Below are 22,692 nucleotides of genomic sequence, written 5' to 3' on the forward strand. Positions count from 1 at the left end.
TATTTTTCTAATGTACATAATTAAAGAAGTGTTTATGATGCTTATATGGATACATTTCTGCTTATTACCTTTCTTGATTATGATATAAGCGACTCGTGCTGATAACGTGTTATGATATTAGCCCTAATTATAACAAGATTATTAGAGTAATATGTGAACTTGAAGTTAACAAAGAAACAAAATAATAAAATATTAGACAATTCAGTAACTTTGTCAATGTGTATCCTCTTATGTTACATAAGGTAAATATTTATACTATTGGAATTACTATTTAGGAGAGACAAACATATAATTGGTGTTGAAAATTTTCATCCATCACATGAATGTGTTTTCCTACACTTTTATAACAAATAATAGCATCCACGATAACAAGTTTTTAGAGGATTTTTTTGGTGTGTCAAGTGGCACATGCCCAACCAATAATCGTTTCTTTCTCTCTCTTGCCTTACTCACATCCCATTAAATACACTAATTCTCTCACCACTCTCATCTCTATTACATAGTTGTTTTTGATAATTTTGGAGAAAAACTAATCTTCACCATCTCTGCTCCATCTCACAATCTCTTTCATCCACATCATCGTCTTTCTCCTCAAAAACATCCCAAAAACATCTATTGTGAATGCTCTAATAATATTTTTTTTCAATATATATAAAAGTACTAGCTTTTCACCCCGTGTATTACAGAAGATTTGTTAAATGATATGAATAAATAAGGTCCGTTATTTGAATTAAAGATAAAAAATGAAATATATAGTACAAACAATAAGAAGTCTAGAATCTCAAATTTATAAATTTTAGAAAATCTCTTCATATACTACATTTTTCGTTTTATCAAAAGTATTTGTATCGTCATCCAATATTAACAACTTTAGAACACGTCTGCTAGTCACATTGGATAATGCAACATATAGTATCCATGTAAAAAAACTAAATATTGATGGAACAAACCACCCCTAGAAAATATCATTTTTGGTTTTTTTCTACTTGTTTAACTTTCATATTTCTACTTATTTGATTTTCAATCAATATGTTACTTATAATTTTCTGACTATTTAATAACCCAATTGTCAAAATAGTTTTGACTCCTAACCCATAGATAGCTAGGATAAATGAGATACAAGATTAGAAGATTACGAAGAAAAATTGACTATTTTATAACTTAATTGTCAAAATAGTTTTGACCAATGATCCATTGATAACTAGTTTTTTTTTTTGAGAGACACGATATTTAAAACAAGAAAAAGAGACAACTTACAAGCCACAATAAGCCCGAACGTACAAACAAAGAAAATGAACATATATCAAGCTACAAAGCTTTTACAAACTGCTTAAATAGAAAAATTAACAAAATTAAACTTGTACCACTTCTCCCATTCCAAGCCCATGTGTTTTCTCCTAGAAAGGAAGTCGTCTTGATGTCATTCACCAAATCACCATCGAGAATGGTTTGTTATTAAAAATAATATCATTTCAGGCTCTTCAAAGCATCCAACACGTAAGTAATGAAATTGTTTGCATCACTTCACGCTCCTCCTTGTTATTCTTAAGTTTATTTTTATTTGGATACTCGAATAGGTCCCTCACGAAGCCAAAGTTATCGGGCATGGGTAATTTAAGCCAAGCGGGAATAATCGATCAAACCCAATTAGCCATCGTGCAATGATGATAAGATGCTCCGACGACTCTGGATATTAGAAGATTATGATTGTCATGAATGTAGGCTTAACAGCAAACTAATATTCATAATTTTACTTAATTAAATAAAAAAGTAAGATATCCTAAATATTTAATAATTTTGCTTAATTAAATAAAAAAGTAAGATATCCTAAATATTTAAAAATCGATTTACTTTTGTAAGAGGAGAGATTATCCTAAATATTAAAAATCATTCTATAATTGTTTTAAGATGAGCTGTCGAAAGAAAGTTGTTAACACGACCAGTTAGAATTACAAACGTGGATAAACACAAGACTCATCGCTCACGCATCTCCTCATAAGATTCATTCATTCGTCAACTAAAACCGTTCCTTGCTTCTCTCTCCACAATTATTATTCATATTCGTTTTCTTAATAATAATAATCCAAGATTCTTCTTCTTTCTTCTTCTAACTGAATTGGTGTGCTGAATTTGAGATACAGAGTTGAGTTGATGGATAATAATAATAATAATAGTAATGTGGATATCGAAAGCGAAGTGGGTGAGAAGATGGAGAGAAATGAATCTGCAGTTGAGATACGTGAGCCACTGCTTTTGAAGAGCAGAGTCAACACCACGTCACAGATTGCTATTGTTGGTGCTAAAGTTTGCCCAATTGAGTCACTTGATTATGAGTAATTAATTCTTTCTTTTTCTTTTATTTATTATTATTATAGTTAATGGATGATGATATGTTGTTTATTACATGAGTATATGTTAAAAATGGGAAGAAAGTTGTTGCTTTTGGGGCTATTCTTGATTCTTTTTTGCACTTTAATCATTACCATGTTTCCTTTGAATTTTCCTAATTTCTTTCAAGGATGATCAACAGATTTTTAAATTCATATTCACAAAATCATTCAGTACTTTTCATCTTCATGTCATATATGTGATGGAAGTCTAGATCTCGATTGCTCTCTTGATAATTACATGTGTCATATGATTTGACCTAAACCACATGGCAACATGACATGATGAATACGTGTTTTGTATTAGTTGTTGGGTTTACATGTGCACAAACCGGTTTAAAACAACCCTTAACCGGTTCGGTTCATGGAGAAAACTGCAACCGGTTTCTACATATCGGTTTCAAACCAGTTCGATTTTCGGGTTTTTTTGCCCACCTCTAGTTGGGTTTACGGATGCTAATTGGGTCTGGATTAGAAGATGATTAAAGTGGTAGGAAATTTAACGCACGGTTTTTTTTTTTGGCCCATAATTAGTTTTTTTTTTTTGACGATTAAGCAGTAAATGTAATCTTGTATTATACATATGACACCTTTTACCTGTAATCTCTCATCACAAGAGTATAGAGCAATCATACTATATCCTGGTTGTAGCCCGTGGATGTAGGTCAGTTTAGACCGAACCACGTAAATCCTCGTGTTCTTTACTTTTCTCCTGTTTGTGTGTGTGTGTTTGCTACCCACCCGATCCTAGCATTAGTATTGTCTTGAAGTACATGTTAGTATTGTTTCTTTTAACATTTGATTTCATTGTATATTTATGCAGGATAGTAGAAAATGATCTTTTTAAACAGGATTGGAGGTCAAGGAAGAAGGTGCAAATATTTCAATATGTTGTCTTAAAGTGGACACTTGTACTTCTTATAGGATTAGCTACAGGGCTTGTGGGCTTTTTCAATAACATTGCAGTTGAAAACATTGCCGGTTTTAAGCTTCTTCTCACCGGCAATCTCATGCTTAAGCAAAGGTAAGCCTAAAACTTTCTACCCTTTTGCTTTCGTGCGTAACTGCATATCCATTTTTCTTAATAATTATTGTTTCTGTATATGCAGTTATTATTTGGCGTTTGGTGCTTTAGCTGGTTGTAATGTGGTTCTTGCAACTTGTGCTGCAGTTCTTTGTGCTTATGTTGCACCCGCAGCAGCTGGTTCAGGTATATCCGAGGTTAAAGCTTATCTTAATGGTGTAGATGCACATTCTATATTGGCTCCAAGTACCCTCTTTGTAAAGGTGTGTACCCTATGCATTATCATGTGTACGCTTTGCTGGACCGTTGGCTAATGATGTTATTTGGTCAGATATTTGGATCAATATTTGGGGTGGCTGCTGGATTTGTGGTGGGAAAGGAAGGACCGATGGTCCACACGGGGGCGTGCATAGCTAACTTGCTGGGACAGGGTGGTTCTAGAAAGTACCATTTGACGTGGACTTGGCTTAGATACTTTAAAAATGATAGGGACCGAAGGGATTTGATCACGTGTGGTGCTGCTGCTGGTGTTGCTGCTGCGTTTCGTGCACCCGTTGGTGGGGTCCTCTTTGCTCTTGAAGAAGCAGCCTCATGGTCTTTCTCTTTCTCTCACTTTTAATCATTGAGTAGTAGATGTTTATAAACAATTTAAAATAATTACGTGTACAAGCATTTGAATTCATAGGAAGAATGCTAATTAACCTTTTGTGAAAGTGAAACACATATGACCAATAATCACTTGCCGGTTGCACTTTTAATAAAGTTAATTGCATATAAAGGTAATTAATTTTGTTGAAAAAAAAAAAAAACTGTTTGGGTTTTTAAAATATTCCATAAGAACACTGAGTTGATCTTGATTTTGACCACGTTTGACTTGTCAGCATGGCAGTAAGCTTGACCAAGTTTGACCTTTTTTAACAGGACACAGATGTGATGCTGGCATTAAGGGTGTTCACAGTTCAGTTTAAAATAATGAACCGTCCAAACCGGTCATCGATTTTTATTTTTTTATGTATATGGTCATTTTTTTAATATTCGGTCGGTCAGTCGGTCGCTCGATTTTATTTATAATCTTACTTAGATATGTTTGAGTCCCCCTTTTTGTTCTGTTTTGTTTTTCCTAAATAATCTTGTTTACCGAATTGATAATTAGTTTCCTGTTAGATTTAGAAAAATCATTGTCTATCAAACCAGACAATTAACCAAAATATCATTATCTATCATATTTGTTTACCAAACTCATATTTAATGTATACTTTTTTGTAAAGGCGTAACAAGTTCAAATCGTGAAACCAACTCGATAGTAGCAGTTTGGGTTCAGTTTTCAACGGTTTTATTTCATTTTGCAGTGATAAAAAGCGTTACTAACGTTTTGGTTTGCGTTTGACCCAAAAACCATCAAAACCGGACCATGAGCACCTCTAGTTGTTGTGGCACTTGGATGCCAGTTAACTTAGAAGATAGCCTATAAAGTATAAACGTTGTTAACCAATTGAGAAATTAACCAAAGTTAGCTACTTTTCTATGTAATTTGTTGACTTAATATTAATTAAATGAAAATACAAGCATCAACCGATTAACAGATAACCAACCCATAACCGACCCACTCATAAGTCATAACTGAATTAACCAGTGGTTCGGTTTCGGTTATGGTCAAGCTTGCAGTAACCGACTTCAACAACCGAATGGATTGCGTCAATAACCTTTGATTTCACTATACATTTATTATTTACTGAAGGTTACTGATATATTCACCATTTATATACTAATATATTTATTAACTACATGAATTTAACAAATTATAAAAACTACAACACCAAATCTAGGCCTGATTACAATATTGTGGGCCGATTTAGTCAGGCCCGATCAAATCTAGCTAAGAGTTAACCGAGCCATAACTGAACCGAACCAACATGTAAACTGATTAACCGAAACCTTATTCACATATGGTGTTTACAGGTGGCGGAGCGCTCTTCTTTGGAGAACGTTCTTCACAACCGCTGTAGTGGCTGTGGTTTTGAAGGGTCTGATTGAATATTGCAAAAACGGACAGTGCGGATTGTTTGGTGAAGGAGGTTTGATCATGTTCGATATTAATAATTCAGTACCTTCTTACAACACTATCGATCTCCTTGCCATTATGTTGCTTGGAGTAATTGGTGGGATATTTGGAAGCATTTACAATTATCTTGTTGATAAGGTCTTGAGGACTTACAGCATTATCAATGAGTAAGCACTTTTCATTTTCATAATCCTTTTATCTTTCTTGAATCTTGATACAACACACACACACACACACACACACGTACGTCAATATGATCGTCTTATTCAAAGGTTCAGTAGAATTACGTAATTACCCTTCTTTTAATCTAATTTTACTTACTTTTTTTTTTACTCCAGTCACACGATGATTGAACTCTCATCTTTCCCAAGAATGTCCTTTTTGGTCAATTTATATATTAACTGTCATTGGTGTATTACTAGGGGTGGAATCGTGCCGGGTTGGCGGGTTGATTTGACGAACCCTGACCTACATATTTATCCGTCCATGAGTCGGTTTTGTGCTGAATCCGTACCAAAAACCGAAAAATTTGGTTCTTGAGTTTTTGGAAACGGTCTGGCTTTTCAGTTGTAGCAATGGGTTCAGTACTGTTTTTCCAGCTGAGCTTTAAACTTTTATGGGCCTGAAAAATGGTCAAAAACAGTGAATTTAGGCTTTAGACTTTTGGTCTATATTTTATGATAATTAAAAAGTAGTTGATTATTACACATGTCGATCTAAACTTTTTGGGCTACACCATTTATTATTATTTTTTTTTATAAATTACTTAGCACACATAAATAATAACCGCAATCCATAAATTCAATAACAAAAGTCCGGTTCTTCGGTTTTTATGGGTTCTGTTCAGTGTTTACGGTTTTTGGCACATGCAAAACCAAACCAAACCCAACCCAACCAGAAGTTTGATCTTTTAAAAAACTATTGAACCAAACTGTCTTGGGTTCGGTCATGTTGTTTATTTCCGTTACGAGTCGGTAATTTTACTTTTACTAATTCTTAAAAACAATTGCAGGAGAGGTCCCGGTTTCAGGGTCCTTCTAGTCATCACCGTTTCAATCCTAACTTCTTGTTGCGCGTTCGGCGTCCCATGGCTGGCAAACTGCATCCCATGCCCCGTCAACTCAAAAGAAGAATGCCCGACAAAAGGCCGGTCCGGAAGCTACAAAAGCTTCCAGTGTCCCGCAGGCCACTACAACGACCTCGCCTCACTTCTACTCACAACCAACGACGACGCCATTCGAAGCCTATTCAGCTCGCTTAACACCAACGAGTTCCGCATCCCGAGCCTCGTTTTCTTCTTCTTCGCCATGTATTTCCTCGGCATAATAACATACGGAATCGCCATCCCATCCGGTTTATTCATCCCTGTAATATTAGCTGGCGCATCATACGGTCGCCTCATGGGGTGGCTCCTCGGTCCCATTGCTAACCTTGACGCGGGCCTTTTCGCGTTACTTGGTGCTGCGTCGTTCCTTGGCGGCACGATGCGAATGACGGTTTCATTATGCGTTATTCTTCTCGAGCTCACGAACAATCTTCTAATGCTTCCGCTAATGATGCTCGTTCTTCTTATTTCAAAAACCGTAGCCGATTGTTTCAACAAAGGCGTGTATGACCAAATTGTAACGATGAAAGGGTTACCGTTTCTTGAAGCGCACGCCGAACCGTACATGCGGCATTTAGTCGCGGGTGATGTCGTTTCTGGCCCGTTGATAACATTCTCGGGTGTTGAAAAGGTTGGGAACATACTTCATTCGCTAAGAATGACGTCGCACAACGGGTTTCCGGTAATTGACGAGCCGCCAATAACCGACGCACCGGAGTTGTGTGGGATGGTGTTACGGTCGCATTTGCTTGTTTTGCTTAAAGGGAAGGTGTTTACGCGACACAGGCGGCTGAGTGGGATGGAGACGTTGAAAAGGTACCACGCGTTTGATTTTGCGAAAGCGGGGTCAGGGAAAGGGTTGAAGTTGGAAGATTTGGATATCGGTGCCGAGGAGATGGAAATGTATGTTGATCTTCATCCGATTACGAATACATCGCCGTATACGGTGGTGGAAACCATGTCTTTGGCTAAAGCTGCAGTTGCGTTTAGAGAACTTGGTCTTAGGCATTTGTGTGTCGTGCCAAAGACTCCTGGGGTAATCTTTCTTTCTTTCTTTAATTTATTATTATTATTATGTTATTGGTCTGTTGACTAGAGTTGACTTAGGGTCAAAATGGCTACTTTTCGGATTGGGCTGACACATTTTGCCTAAATGTTAAATGATTTAATCATTTCCTGGACATTTTATACTAGGTTTTTCTTGAATAAAATGATCTTGAAAGTTTTTGCGGAAACTAAAGTTATTTTTGACATGTTTCCTTTTAATGATACTTTTTTTTTTTAACTTGTATGTTAAAATGTTGCTAAAACCTAATCTGAATTTGACCCGTTGACAAAGTGCGTTCGTTACCTTTGGTACGCGTTGACCTTTTCTGCCTGAACTTGATATAATTATATCATTTCGTGTACATTTTATACTAGTTTTTGGTCAAATCAGAGTATTTAGATAGTTTTTTTTCCTCCTAAATATAGCTTATATTTTCCCGTTTTCTTTTTGAGAAAAGTTTACTTTTACTTTGTGCGTTAAATTGTTAGAGCTAAAACATAATGTGAATTTGACCCGTGCTGACTCGTTGACCAAGTCAACGAGTTGAAATCGCCAACCCCTTATTCTTTAATCTTTATTTACATTTATATTTTCTTTGCAGAGGCCACCGATAGTTGGTATCTTGACACGGCATGACTTCATGCCAGAGCACATATTGGGACTCTACCCGCATATCGACCCTCACAAGTAGTTCAAAGGCGGTGTTGCGTTTTATATGTCGGTTTTGACAATTGTTGAATGCAAGTCGATTGTCGGATATTATTATTCTTTTGTGAAATTGATTTTGTGGGAGCCAAAGGAGAAAGGTACAAATGCTGTTTGTAGGGTTTATAGAGAGAGACGAGTGTTGTTTTTCCTTGTAAGAACAAAGGTTGAACTGTATGTTAATATATGGTGTTACAATGAGTTTTTAACAATAGAACTATATTTTATATATTTTTTGTACTCCCTTTTCGTTCTCTGTTTAAACTCTAAAACCAAAGGCAATGGTTCTCACTTGCTCAATTCAAATCCTTGGAAAAAATTAATAGACATTTTGACCGATGTTTTTTAAAAAAATATGTGTAAGCATTCACATCTCTTTCATTATCTTTATAACCCTATTCCCTATAATTTAACAAAAAAATAACTACTTGCCTCTCATGTTAAAAAAAAATCCACATCCTATCCTCTATATCTATCTCTATATTCTTTTTTTTATTATTTTTTCTCTTTCTATTCATTTACAATTTAACTACATAATATTTTTTCTTATTATATATTTCTATTAAAATTTTTGGAAAAATTATCCTAACTTTCACATGTTAACCAATAGGTATGTTCTGGACCGGAATCGGTTTGGATGATTTTTCATACCTGGAACCGGACCTTTTATAAATGGCTCGGTCCAGGTATTGAAACCGATTTTACAAATTCGGGTTCGTAGGTTCTCGGGTTTCATGGGATTTTTATAATGCAGCAACTTTAATATTATTTAGTTGGGAAATAATATAAATAATGCAGCAACTTTATTATACCTACAAATTCATCTTTCATTTTAAATCCAACCCATGCAATTGCAAATCATTCATCAAGACAAACATGAGCATATGAACACAACTACTGTAACTTGAGTTTTGTATAACTCTTGCCTTACTTCTTCCATTAACAACAGTACAACAGGTGATTCAATTTCAATAGCACATAACACAAGCACAAATATTAAGGCATCAGTAGGTAAAGGTGATGCAATTTCAGTATTCTTTCGTTGGACGAAGTGGAGGGCAGATTCAGACCGATAACAAATGGAAGTTGATGGACGAATAGGATAACAAATGGAAGTTGATGTAACATGCAATAAATCAAAAGGCTGTAGACCATTGTAGTTCTGCCCAAACCTCAGATTGTCCATAACGTTTTCAGTTTTTGCTATCTTTAAGGAACTACACACTAGTATGGTGGAGGTGATTAGGCATAATGACAGGATTATGGTGTTGAGATTAGTACTAGGAGAGGAAGTAGTGGTAGTAGTTTGCGCCTACGCGCCTCATGTAGGCTTAGGGGACCAGGAAAAGAGAGAATTTTGGGATTGCCTAGACGCAGTGGTAGGAGGCATACCTAGGGGTGAAAGGGTTTGTATAGGAGGTGATTTTAATGGACACATTGGTAAGGCTAATGATGGTTTTCAAGGCGTACATGGGGGTTTCGGTTATGGTGATAGGAATGAGACCGGAACAGATCTCCTAGAGTTTACGGTGGCCCATGACCTAGGTATTATAAATTCTTATTTTAGAAAAATAGATTCTCACTTGATCACTTTTAGCAGTGGCGGACGCGACACGCAAATTGACTACCTTTTGATGAGGCAAGGAGACCGACGTTGGTGGAAGGACTGCAAAGTCATACCTGGGGAGACAGTTGTGGCTCAACATCGACTGCTGGTGGCAGATATAGGATTCAGAAATAAGCTGACTGTTCGAGAGAAGAAAGGTACACCAAGAATTCGATGGGAAAATTTGAAGGACGAAAATCTCCTACTGTTTAAGGATAAACTAATACTGCATACGCGGGCTAGACTAAATGGGGACTCAACTCACATATGGGAAGATATGGCGACAAAGATCATTCAAATAGCAAAGGAGACTCTCGGGATCACAACAGGAAAGACAGGTGGGCACAAGGAGTCTTGGTGGTGGAATGATGCCGTACAAGACAAGATAAGGGACAAACAAGGATGCTTTAGGGAGCTTATGAGGTGCACGAATGAGGAGGAGCGAGTGGAATTGAGGGAGATCTACAAAATGGCCAAGAGAGAGGCAAAGAAGGCAGTGGCGGAAGCAAAGAATGCAGCTTATAAACAGATGTATGAGCATTTAGAAACAAAAGAAGGGGAACATGTTATGTTTAAGATTGCCAAAGCCAGGGAGCGTAGAAGGCACGATCTAGGGCCTGTGAAGTTCATAAAGGATACAGATGGGCATGTATTGGTCAAGGAGCAGGACATCAAGCTAAGATGGTAAACCTACTTCCAGAATCTTTTTAACAATGGGAGAGCTTACCAAGAAGAACATGACAACACAATCGTCCTACGACAACAACCGAATAACTGCTACTGTCGACGGATCACACGAGAAGAGGTGCAGACTGCACTTAGGAGGATGGGAAGGGCTAAGACGGTTGGCCCAGACAACATACCCATCGAGGTGTGGAAGTGTCTGGGTGAGGAAGGAGTCATGTGGTTAACTACTCTGTTCAACATTATCCTCAAATCTGGTAAGATGCCAGACTAATGGAGAAGCAGCGTTGTTGTTCCTATCTATAAGAACAAAGGAGACGCTCAATGTTATGGTAACTACCGAGGAATCAAACTTCTAAGCCATACTATGAAGCTATGGGAAAGAGTGATTGAGGTTAGACTTAGACGAGAAACTCAGGTTACGGTGAACCAATTTGGCTTCATGCTGGGGCGTTCCACCACAGAGGCAATACACCTTTTAAGAAGATAAATGAAAAAGTTTAGGGAGAAGAAGCGTGACCTGCATATGGTGTTTATTGACCTAGAAAAGGCCTATGACAGTGTGCCACGACAGGTGCTTTGGGAGTGCTTGGAGGGTAGAGGAGTACCAAGGAAATACATAGAGATAATTATGGATATGTATACAAGGAGTGCAACAAGTGTCCGTGCGCCAGTAGGGGATACTGATTTCTTCCCAGTAGAGGTAGGTCTTCACCAGGGGTCAGCGCTGAGCCCGTTTCTTTTTGCAGTAGTCTTGGATGAGTTGTCAAAGTCGATTCAGGGGACGCTTCCGTGGTGCATGATGTTCGCAGACGATATTGTGTTACTTGCTGAGAGAAAACAAGATCTAAACATGAGGCTTGAGGAGTGGCGAACAACCTTAGAGACAAAAGGTTTAAGGATTAATCGCTCTAAGACGGAGTACCTCCACTGTGATTTCGGCGGGGGGAATGACAACGAGGATGTACAGATCACCATTGAAGGGCAGGTGGTTCCGCAGGTAACGAAGTTCAAGTATCTAGGATCATTTGTTCAGAGCGATGGGAAATTAGACAGTGATGTGACCCATCGAGTTCAGGTAGGATGGTGTAAATGGAAAGCAGCCACAGGTATACTGTGCGACAAGAGTTTCCCATCTAAACTAAAGGGAAAATTTTATAGGGTTGCGGTTAGACCTGCAATGTTATATGGATCGGATTGTTGGCGAACATAGCAGAAATGAGAATGATACGTTGGATGTGTGGGCACACAAGGTTAGACCGAATAAGAAACGTTGTGTTTCGAGAGAGATTAGGGGTGGCGAACATAGCAGAAAAGATAAGAGAGGGGAGATTGAGATGGTTTGGACATGTGAAGAGAAGACAGCCGACGAATCCAGTTAGAACCCTAGAAAACATTACTATAGAAGGGAGGAGGGGTAGAGGACGACCTAAACTGACGTGGGATGAGAGGATTAAGCATGATTTGATAGACTTAAACCTTTCTGAGGACATGGTTGAGGATAGGAATTCATGGAGAAGTAGAATTAAAGTTAAGGATTTTTAGTGAGAAAGGAATTCCTTAGGGCTTCTATTTACCTTATTTTGGTCACATTTATAGTATTAGTATTACTATTAGTATTATTCTTCCCATATACATAGTATTAGTATATTCTTTTCATATATATTATTATTAGTATTATGATTATTATTATTATTATTACTATTATTATTATTATTACTGTTAAACTTTGATTTCCTTTGTATTGCTTCATACATATGGACTTTAGAGCTGAGAGTCTCTCTGGAAGCCACCTCTTTATCCCTTTGGATAGAGGTACGGTGTGCCTACTTCCCACCCTCCCCAGACCCTACCTATAGCTTTGCTGTTGGTGGGACTTCACTAGGTATGATTGATTGATTGAAGTAATTATTCCCAAAACCTCAAGCATGGCATAAATATGGCACTACATAATATCATGATTAGTCCGACAATACAATAACAATGCTTCAATACAAAAAAATCACAGTTGCAATCTAAACACTAATGCGGTATGATGTGCTGAAATACGAAAGAACAAATCACAAGAACATATATAATAACAACAATAGCAGCATAATGACGATAATGCCCCTCTAACCAGTCAACAAAGTGCACTTACATAGAGAAGCATTAACGAGACAAACAAAAGATTAACAAAAGTAACAGATTGATGGTTCGGGTCGGGCGTACTCGTTGCACACTCCTAACACATTACAAGCAAATGACCCAAATAGACGCGAATTAAAAACAAAAGTTGAGCTAATAAGTTATGCTCTTACATAGATAATTCTAATGATCATCACATAGCATATTTCTAACTCCAACCAAAAACATTCACGAAATATTAAAATATAACGTGATACCGTTTGTTGTTGAGAATAGAGTAGCCATTGATATCCAATTAGATCTTCTTGAAGTTGATGATGTGCAGAGCTATCTCTAATACAAAGATGACGTTGGATGAAGTCCATAAAATCGCATGTTTGGGTGCATAACAATTCGGGGAGATCATCATCAAGTTGATCATACACAATGTTAAGACTGTCACCATCATCACGTTCATCTTCAATGATCTTATTATGAAGAATAACACATGCTTTCATTATATTTGTTAGCACCTTCATTTTGAACATTCGGGGTCCTCGAATGATTGCAAATCATTGTTGAAGTACACTAAATGTTCACTCAACGTCTTTTCTTGCAGATTCTTGTGCTTTTTCCAAATATATATGTTTTTTACCCTCTTGGTGATGAAATCGTCTTCACAATAGTTTGCCACTTAGGATAAATACCATCTGCAAGGTAATACCCCAAAGTATAGTCGTGATCATTGATTGTGTAATTGACCGGAGGAGCACGCCCTTGTCCAAGTTCTGTGAAAACAAAAGACCTCTCTAGCACGTTAATGTCGTTATGTGAACCCGGTATACCAAAAAATGCATGCCATATCCATAGATCGTATGAGGAAACCGCCTGTCAAATAATAGTAGGTTCACGAATATGACCAGAATACATACCTTTCCAGGTCGTGGGACATTTTTTCCACTTCCAGTGCATGCAGTCATTGTTTCCCAGCATTCCAGGGAATCCTCGTTGATCCGCAACAACAAGCAATCCGGTAATATCATTGGTGTTTGGTGAACATAGATATTCAGTTGAATAAATACTTACTGTTGTCTCGCAAAAAAATTTTAGGCTCTCCATTGCGGTGCTTTCACCAATGCGTATGTATTCATCCATAAAATCTGCGGTAACCCTATAGGCCATCATTCTAAGTGTCGCGGTTATCTTTTGCATTGGTGATAAACTAAGTCTTCCGACATTATCTTGTTTTTTGACAAAGTAGGGCTCGTGAGCTACTACTAGAATACGGAGAAATAGAGGACGATGCATACGAAATCTTCGTCGAAATAGATCCGAAGGATATACTGGATTCTTTGCAAAATAATCGCGATATAGACGCTTGTGTCCTTGAATATGGTTACGTCGGATAAACTTACGACGTTTGCGAATACACTGTTTTTCGACATCGTCATTAAGATCATCGCTATCATCATCAGAAGACATGTATGTCAATAGTTTGCGAAAAAATGTACGAGCCATATGATCAAACATGCAAATAACTTAACTTGTCAAAATACACATAAGCCATTATGATAAGAAAAGCAAGATTTACACAGATTAGAGAGGGATAAAATTCCTAGTGCATTATAGTAAAAACATTTTTAATCTAAAATTAATGGTAATCCTATTTGCATTTGGGTCAAATGTTTATGCAAACCATTTTCAAACAATTAAACCCTTTTTAAAAAATAAAAGCACTATCATTCTTTCAAAATCTCAATACACGGTTGAACAATTAACAATCATTCTGCTAGAAAGCTAAAGGTTTGAGTACATGCAAAAGGAATATTAGAAGAAATAAACAGGTGGTGGTGAAGATATAAGATGCAAACTAAAACTAAAAGCCTAAACATATGTATCAAAATTAATCAAATATAATTAAATTGAGAGAGAGAGAGAGAGAGGTAAATGTTGCAGCTTGTATTGATGAACACAGAGACATCAATTGTATCGATTCAAACAAGAAAACTTTGATTTTGGTGTTCGATTTGCTTCAGGGGGAAAGAGACAGTAGAGAGGGCTAATGATATGCATTAGAGGAAATTAATTACCTTCAGTTTGCTTCAAGCTCTTTGATTTGCTTAGAGCAATCACAATAGCTCGTCTATCTCTATCTCTATAATTACATTAAAAAACACTATATTTTCTCTCTTATATACAATTAAATAATATTTTTTTACATCTTTATCATTATATTTTCTCTCTCCTTCACTTACCATCACTCTCAAATATATTAAATAATAAATAGAGAATAAACATTGTTCTTCCAAATTTACTCGTCTTTATAAATTTTCTCTCTCCTTCACTCACAACCACTTACCATACTCTAGAACTTTTTAGAGATTTCACTCACAAAATTTTTAGAGGAGCTGATGAGAATGCTCTTAGAGAAGGTCAATAAACCCTAGATAAATGAGCAGGAGAGATGAGAAGGGTAGGTGAAATAATTAATCTGTTGAGATGGGGAGTCTACAGTAGCTTTTTATATATGAAAATCTACTGTAGTATATTGTTATATTTTAGAGTTAGGGTATGTAGATATGGGTGGAGATGGAGTGAATAGTTGGCATATTTTTCTAAATTTTGAAAATCGAGAGTCTTTTGATAGAGGGAATTAGAATGCTCTTAGTGTCATATGTAACACATGGGTGAAAAATATAGAAAACGTCAAATATACATATATGAATTGCATAATAAATATTATAAACATATAAATTATAAGGAATTACATAATTAATATTAAAAACAATTGAAACTTGTATTTGTATACGTACATACAAATGATTTAGAATTTAAATAATCTAAAATTTAATGTTGGTATCATATTGATTTCTATTATACTATTTGTTAATGTCAATATAAAAAGTTTAACACAAATACATGTTGTTTACAAGGTGTAGAGTGAATATATTGGCATGATGATATCTTCGATCGATATATATAGATAAATGATCAAATACAATAATCCCTTATCATACAATATATACGCGAGTTTGTACACCATCGATTTCAAAAAACACGCGACCTTCCCCTGCTCCAGTGCTTTAATCCTCTGCTCCCATCAACTCTAATCCACTGCTCCATCGATTCCGTACACGTTCACCCTCACCGTCACCGTCCAATGATTGCATCCACCGCTACGACCGTCAAGGTAACGTCGTGAACACTATCTTCCTCGTCACGCCTTTTTCACAGGTCAGTTGATAAAATTGACCAATTGCAATTGAACTTGTTGCACTAATTGATCAATTAAACATTGAAATTGGTCCAATTAATAATCAATTTGAAGTTTCAATTTATCAATTTTGAGTTTTGCAAAAACCAGTTGCAAAAGTTCCATATTTTGTTCATATGATCGAATCAATGATCAAATTAACGGTCGATTGACGACTGTTTGATGATTATGAGATTATATGAAGTGATTTCAGTGTTCAATTTCATGTTTACATGTGTTAAATTTTTTTTATGTTAGTTTTAGAAGTTCTGAACACCCAGAACTTCTTAGAACTTCAAACTTTTTATCAGAACTTCTAAACCATTTTAAACACCCAGAACTTCTTAGAACTTCTAAACTTTATCAGAACTTCTAAACTTTTTTAAACAACCTGAACTTCTTAGAACGTATTAGAATGTTTAAAGATGTTCATTTTTTTGAACACCAAGAACATCTGTGAACGTATTAGAACGTTTAAAGATGTTCTTTTTTGGACAGAACGTTTAAAGGTCTTCAGTTTTGTTTCAGAACGTTTAAACATAATATTTTGAATCCTAATTAGAGCTCGATTGAGTGCGTTATTTCTGCAATTCCATAATCAATTCATGTTTTTGTTAGAACTTCTAAACCTTTTTGTTAGAACTTCTAAAGTTTTGGTATAGAACTTCTAAACTTGAACGTTTAAAGGTGTTCGTTTATTGTCAGAACGTTTAAATGTACAGTGTCTTCAGTTTTTGTTTAACATCCAAAATAAGTTGCAACTGTAAAATTGAAGGCTTAAATTTGTATGATTAGGCGAAAAATTGAAGAACAAACAACAATCGTTTGTTTAATTGCAAAAAAAAGTTGACCCATTGTGTTTGAAGTTTATTCGCAGGTAATGAACATTTTTTAGGTTTAGATAACTCAATTTAGTTTGATGTTAATCTGTAGATTAGTTTGTTATGGATCAACGATTGAATTATATTGATATGGATGGACATCTGATGAATCAATTGATGAATTAGATTGTAGAATTAGATTTAGGTTATTTACGATTATGCCATCGCGTAAAAATTAAATCAACATTCGCGTACCTAATGTATGATAACTGATTATTGTACAATATTCCACCCCTATATATATATATTATGTAATGTAAAAAAGAATATAAATTATCAAATCATAAGACATATTAATGTAACATATAATAAAACATGACGTAAAAAAAACTCATAGCATATAATCAATTCTATGAAATTGGTATAACTCAAATATTTTAATAAACAAATCAAAATAAATTATAAACATTAAGAGACCAAACAATGGTATGATGATGCGGGAAAAAAATTTACAACAAATATAAATTGAAATTCAAGTTAAAATCTTAATTCCAGCGAATCATAAACCATTAAACATATGCAGCAAGAACATTAAAATAGATTATTATGGGTGAAGAGTATTTCATTAAACACTTGGTGGGCATGAACTTAAAGTAAATCCCTAAAATTGAATTACAATCGATTACCATAATCTATCATTAAAATGATAATGGATATACAAAATAGAAGCCATATGTACTAGATAATCAATTTATAAATGCATCCCTAAAATTAACTGAACACAAAAAATAAACGAAATAGAATGTTATTCATACTTACATTTTCAACATTGGTTAATCGAATTGAATATGGAAATGCAATAGACACGGAAAATTCGATGGAATTAAAGATGATTAAAAAAATTAACTAAAATGATATTGTCAATCATTTAAAGCATTAATAACATATAACATATTTCCTAAAATAAATAGATTAGTAAGAACAATTTGTATTTGTATCTTAAAAGAAATCAAAATGGAAGGTTGTGAATATATACCTATTAAGGAAAAGAAAATGTTAGCATCAATTCATCATAGTTGAGTTGGTATTACAGACATTTTAAAAGCAAGGTAATGAGTTTGATTCCCACCAACAACATATTTTTCATTCTATCATTTTGGTTCAAAAATATAAAAATAGAACACTTTTAGTTTTAAATAAGAAGTTTTAAAATCCTAAGAAGTCTAAGAAATAATCTTAGCCTTCTAATTCCTTTTTTTCAAAATTTAGTGGTCAGAGGGCATAATTGTCCTTGCGCATAATCACTGGAGATTGAGTTTCCATAAAACAAGTCATTCCAATATCTTTGTTCTCTATTGACGCATTTAGCTGAATTACTTGATCCTGGACCTCCAAGCTCTAATTTCACTCCGAATTCATACATCGTTCAAGATTTAATTGTCAATTTGTGATTTTTGAATTGCTACTCAATGTCTACAAACGATTGTTGTATGTTTAAGCTAATTTTTTTTCATCATATGAATTTGTTTGAATTTCAATTCCTTATCATTGTGCTTTACATTTTTTGTTACGTTTTTACCTGCTCAGTGTATCAGTCTATCAGATTATGTTTTCTCAAATGTTTTCGATGCATATTTTGGTGATCAATTTAATATGCAGGTGTATGTTTATGTGTTATATATTAATTGTTGTGTTCTGTCATGTTGTGTTTCTGTCATTGAATATTGTGTTTTTTTTACTTGAGATATTAGTTTGAAGTTTTGAGGATGCTTATGATTTTGTGTGGAAGCTTGCTTGTTATGAAGTTTATTATGAGATATTTAGTTTGTGTTTTGTCATGAGGAGCATTGTGTTTTTTGTTTAACTGTTATGTCATATTTGTTTTTTTAAATTTAGTTTTGAAGTTTGACATTTTGAAGCGTTTAAAAGTGTTTTTGTTATAGATTTGTATAGAAGTGATGCTTGTTATGAAGTTTTTGTGTATTATGTTTTATCATGGGAGCATTGTGTTTTTGTTTAAATGTTATGTCATATTTGGGGTTTATAAATTAGTTATAAGTAAGATATTTTATGTGTTTAAAAGTGTATAACTTTATAAACGTTGTTATGTCAAAGATCATATGGTACACAATCTGTTTATTAGAAGCTGACTATAGTAACCATGTCATTGTATGTTATGGTTATGTATTTTCTAATGTGTTTTAATGCTTACCTAATGTAGATGTTGATGTTCCCAATGGTAACTGAAAAGAACTTGCGTGTTTGAAGTCTGGTAGAAAGTATTATACTCCGGATGAAACCAATTGTGGGGATGCGTTTTGATTCTTTTGATCATGCCTTTGCATTTTATCAAATGTATGCTCTCGATAGAGGTTTTTCTGCTAGAAGAGCCACTTCTTATACACATGATGGGCTGATTAAAACAAAGTACATTGTTTGTTCTAAAGAGGGGATAAACCAGGCCAAGCCTATAGATTCATCTGATGAGAAAAGTGAAAAGAATGTGAGACGTAAAGGGGATCAAAGAGAACAAGATGTAATGCTCATATAAAATTAGGTTGAGATGCTAACAAGAAGTTTGAACTTTATTATTTTGAAGAGGAACATAACCATATCTTTTTTGACGAAGAAGATGCTCATTATTAACCAGCTTCAAGAAATATTGGTTCTGTTAAAGAAAATATTATTGCCGGATCATCTGCCATCAATATTGGGCATGTGAGGGCTTTCAATATTATGAGGAACATTTATGGTGGGTTTTGTAATATAGGTTCTAGCAAGGATGATTGTAAGAATTTTAAAAGGGATTTGAATGTACAATAGGTGAAATATGATGCAGACATGCTGGTTAGACGTCTTATTAGGAAGAAAGACTTTTCTCTTGAATATACATGGGAATATGTTATTGGCGAAGATCATAGATTGGAGGGTCTTTTTTGGGCAGATGAGCAATCAAAAAGAAATTATATGATGCTTGGTGATGTTGTTGGTTTCGATACCACATATAAATTGAACAAGTAAGTACTTTGTTAAGTTTAATTGTGTTGCATTTTCTTATTCTTATTATGTTTCTAATACATTTTCTCTTTTTTCCTACATTTTTGTTGTCTAGATACGATTTGGTCTTTGTCCCATTTACTGGTATTGATAACCATAATCGGAATGTTACATTTGGTGGTGCATTACTTGGCTCTGAGACTGTAGATTCTTATAGATTGCTTTTAACTAAATTTGTAAATGCGTTTGGTAAAGAACTGCAAGTTGTTGTAAATGATCAGACCCGACAATGAAAAGAGCAATTAAAGATGTCTTACCAAGAACAAGGCGTAGGTTATGTATGTGGTACATATGGGACAACCTGAAGACAAAGGTACCTCTTTTTTTAGTAATTGTTATATTTATTAAAGTATATTGAATTGTGTGATGTGTTTTTCTTTTTTTAACAAGTTGGTCTTGTTTTGGCAAGGAACATTGACTTTAATAAAAGAATGTGTTATGTCGTATGGAATGACCTACTTATGCCACAAGAGTTTGATACTCAATGGCATTTGATAATGTCAGGTTTTGGTTTAAATGATCATGAATGGTTGAATGATATATACAACCTCAAATTAGAGGTGCACAAATCGGTTTTTTTAAAAAAAACCGGTTCGGTTATTAACCGGACCGGTTTTTTTTGGCCCGGAAAAAAACCGGACCGGTTAATAACCGGTTTTTGTATGTCAAAACCCTAACCGGTCTAACCGGTTAGGACCGGTTTAGAAACCGGTTAGAACCGGTTAATAACCGGTTAAACCGGTTTTTTTTTTTAAAATAACCGGTTAATAACCGGTTTTTTTCATAATAACCGGTTTTAAAAAAAACCGGTTTTTCCATTAACCGGTTCGTTAACCGGTTTTGGATCTAAAACTTGTAACCGAAATACGAACCGGCGGTTTGTAAACCGGTCAAACCGGTTTTTAAAAAACCGGTTTTCGTAAAAACCGGTTTTCGGTTTAAACCGGCAAATCGGTTCCCCAACCGGTTTTTTTGACCATCTCTACCTCAAATATGATTGGATACCTACTTATTATCGTGAGGAGGTATTGTCTGGTCTTATGCATACTACATCTAGATGTGAAAGTGAGAATTATTTTTTTGGCCAATTTTGTAACCCGGGGTGTACGCTTATTGAGTTTTTCTGCCATTTTGAGACTGCTTTGGAGTGTCAAAGACATGAGCATGGTAAAAATGACCATGATACTAGATACATTTTTCCTAAACTCTGGAGTGATTTTATACTTGAAAAACAAGCTTCAAAATTATATACAAAAATAATTTTTGAGGATGCTCAGTTGGAGATTGAAGCATCGTATATAAATGTATGTCCATTACTGTTCAGGAAGTCGATGATTGTGAAAGGTTTGAAATCAAGGATAAAAATCAACCATTCTTATCATTTTTCAAGGTATTGCTATTGCCTTTTCGAATACATCGTATACAAAGTGAGTTGCGTTTTTCGATACATTCAACTACTTCATTTTTTATCACATTCAACTATTTCATTGTGTTTATCAATGATATTTTTTTTATAAACATGACCATTGTTTATGTTGTGTTTTGTATAGTGTTTATATATTGAAATGTGTTTTTTAAATACATTGTGTTTTACTTTCTAACTAATATGTTTATTTAGATTATGTTTTTAGGTTGATTATAGTGAGAAAGAAGATGGCATAACAGTAACATGTACCTACAAAAGGTTCGAACAATTCAGATAATTATGTTGTCATATTTTTTATGTACTAAGGTGTCACGAAGTAAGAGAGTTTCCCAGGAAATATGCTGTTAAAAGATGGCTGAGGGAAGCAGTACCAAACATCCTAATTCACTCCATGTTAGGTTTTATGACAACAACAGTAGAAGCATCGAAATTGATAAAGTTGTTTGGGAGATTACCATTGCAAAAGAGTATGCGCTGAATCGAGTGATTGGGGATTTAGGACAATTGTGAATTTACAGAGAGAACATCAAGAGTTAAATGTCTAAGGCAGATGAATTTTTTGTTGTTCCGCTGCCCCGTTGCCGGAAAGATAGATTTGCTGATATGTGTGGAACCGTTGAACAGTCAAATGCTACCATTCGTGTTCCTATTAAAACAAGGACAAAAGGTTGTGGGGGTGCAAAAACGTTTTAAATCTAACCGCGAGGTTTCCATTCAGAAAGCGTCAAAGATCCCAAAGGCGTGTATTATATGTGGTGGTGTTGGACACAATATTCGTACATGTAAAGAAAAGGGCAACATGTCTCATGTTTCAGTTCCAGTTACATCTAAACAAAGTTAAAACTTCTCATGTTCCAAGTATATCAACAATTGTGTTTTTTAGTACAATTAAGGCATTTTTCAGTGTGCTATTATGTAGTTCCTTTTTTAACATTGCAAACTGAGAATAAGTTCTTATGCCTAGCATTGCTTTATATTCATATTACACGTCAATTTGTTTAACGAAAAAGATCACTTTTAACAACATTGGAAGTTGAGAATAAATTCTTTTTGTCATGCATTGTGTTTTATTATACCACAACACCAAAACATCATTGTGTTTTACTAGACAATTTAACTTTTTACCACCTAAATACTTCATTTATTTACATCATCACATTTGTTTCAAATGGGTTTTTTCACTCATTAAACATACGCATATGAACATGATCGAGGTTATAGTTTTTTGACCAACCAATAGTCAAACAGAGCATTTTGGTCAAAAGTAGTACATTGGTCTCTCAACAAAATATCATTTTTTCCATACCAGTGTAAAACATTAAACAATCCCGAAAGTAGTCTAAAAGACCATTAGACAATCCGAAACAATATTTATGTAAAACATTGTGCAACCCATCTTTATACACCT

At 34.9% G+C, this 22,692-nt stretch overlaps 1 protein-coding gene across 1 annotated transcript; it reads left to right on the plus strand.

Moving 5' to 3' along the window:
- Positions 1-2,142: 2,142 nt before the first annotated feature.
- Positions 2,143-8,534, plus strand: LOC143575363 (chloride channel protein CLC-c-like). Its single transcript, XM_077059763.1, has 7 exons — positions 2,143-2,333; positions 3,211-3,411; positions 3,497-3,674; positions 3,743-4,005; positions 5,371-5,640; positions 6,486-7,614; positions 8,228-8,534. The coding sequence occupies exons 1-7, from the start codon at positions 2,152-2,154 to the stop codon at positions 8,315-8,317; spliced, it is 2,313 nt and encodes a 770-aa protein (XP_076915878.1). The 5' UTR covers positions 2,143-2,151; the 3' UTR covers positions 8,318-8,534.
- Positions 8,535-22,692: the final 14,158 nt, after the last annotated feature.

Source organism: Bidens hawaiensis, unplaced genomic scaffold (assembly GCF_021521415.1).
Source record: "Bidens hawaiensis isolate Kalapana, Puna unplaced genomic scaffold, B.hawaiensis_p1.1 tig00027342_1, whole genome shotgun sequence".
Taxonomy (NCBI): Eukaryota; Viridiplantae; Streptophyta; class Magnoliopsida; order Asterales; family Asteraceae; genus Bidens; species Bidens hawaiensis.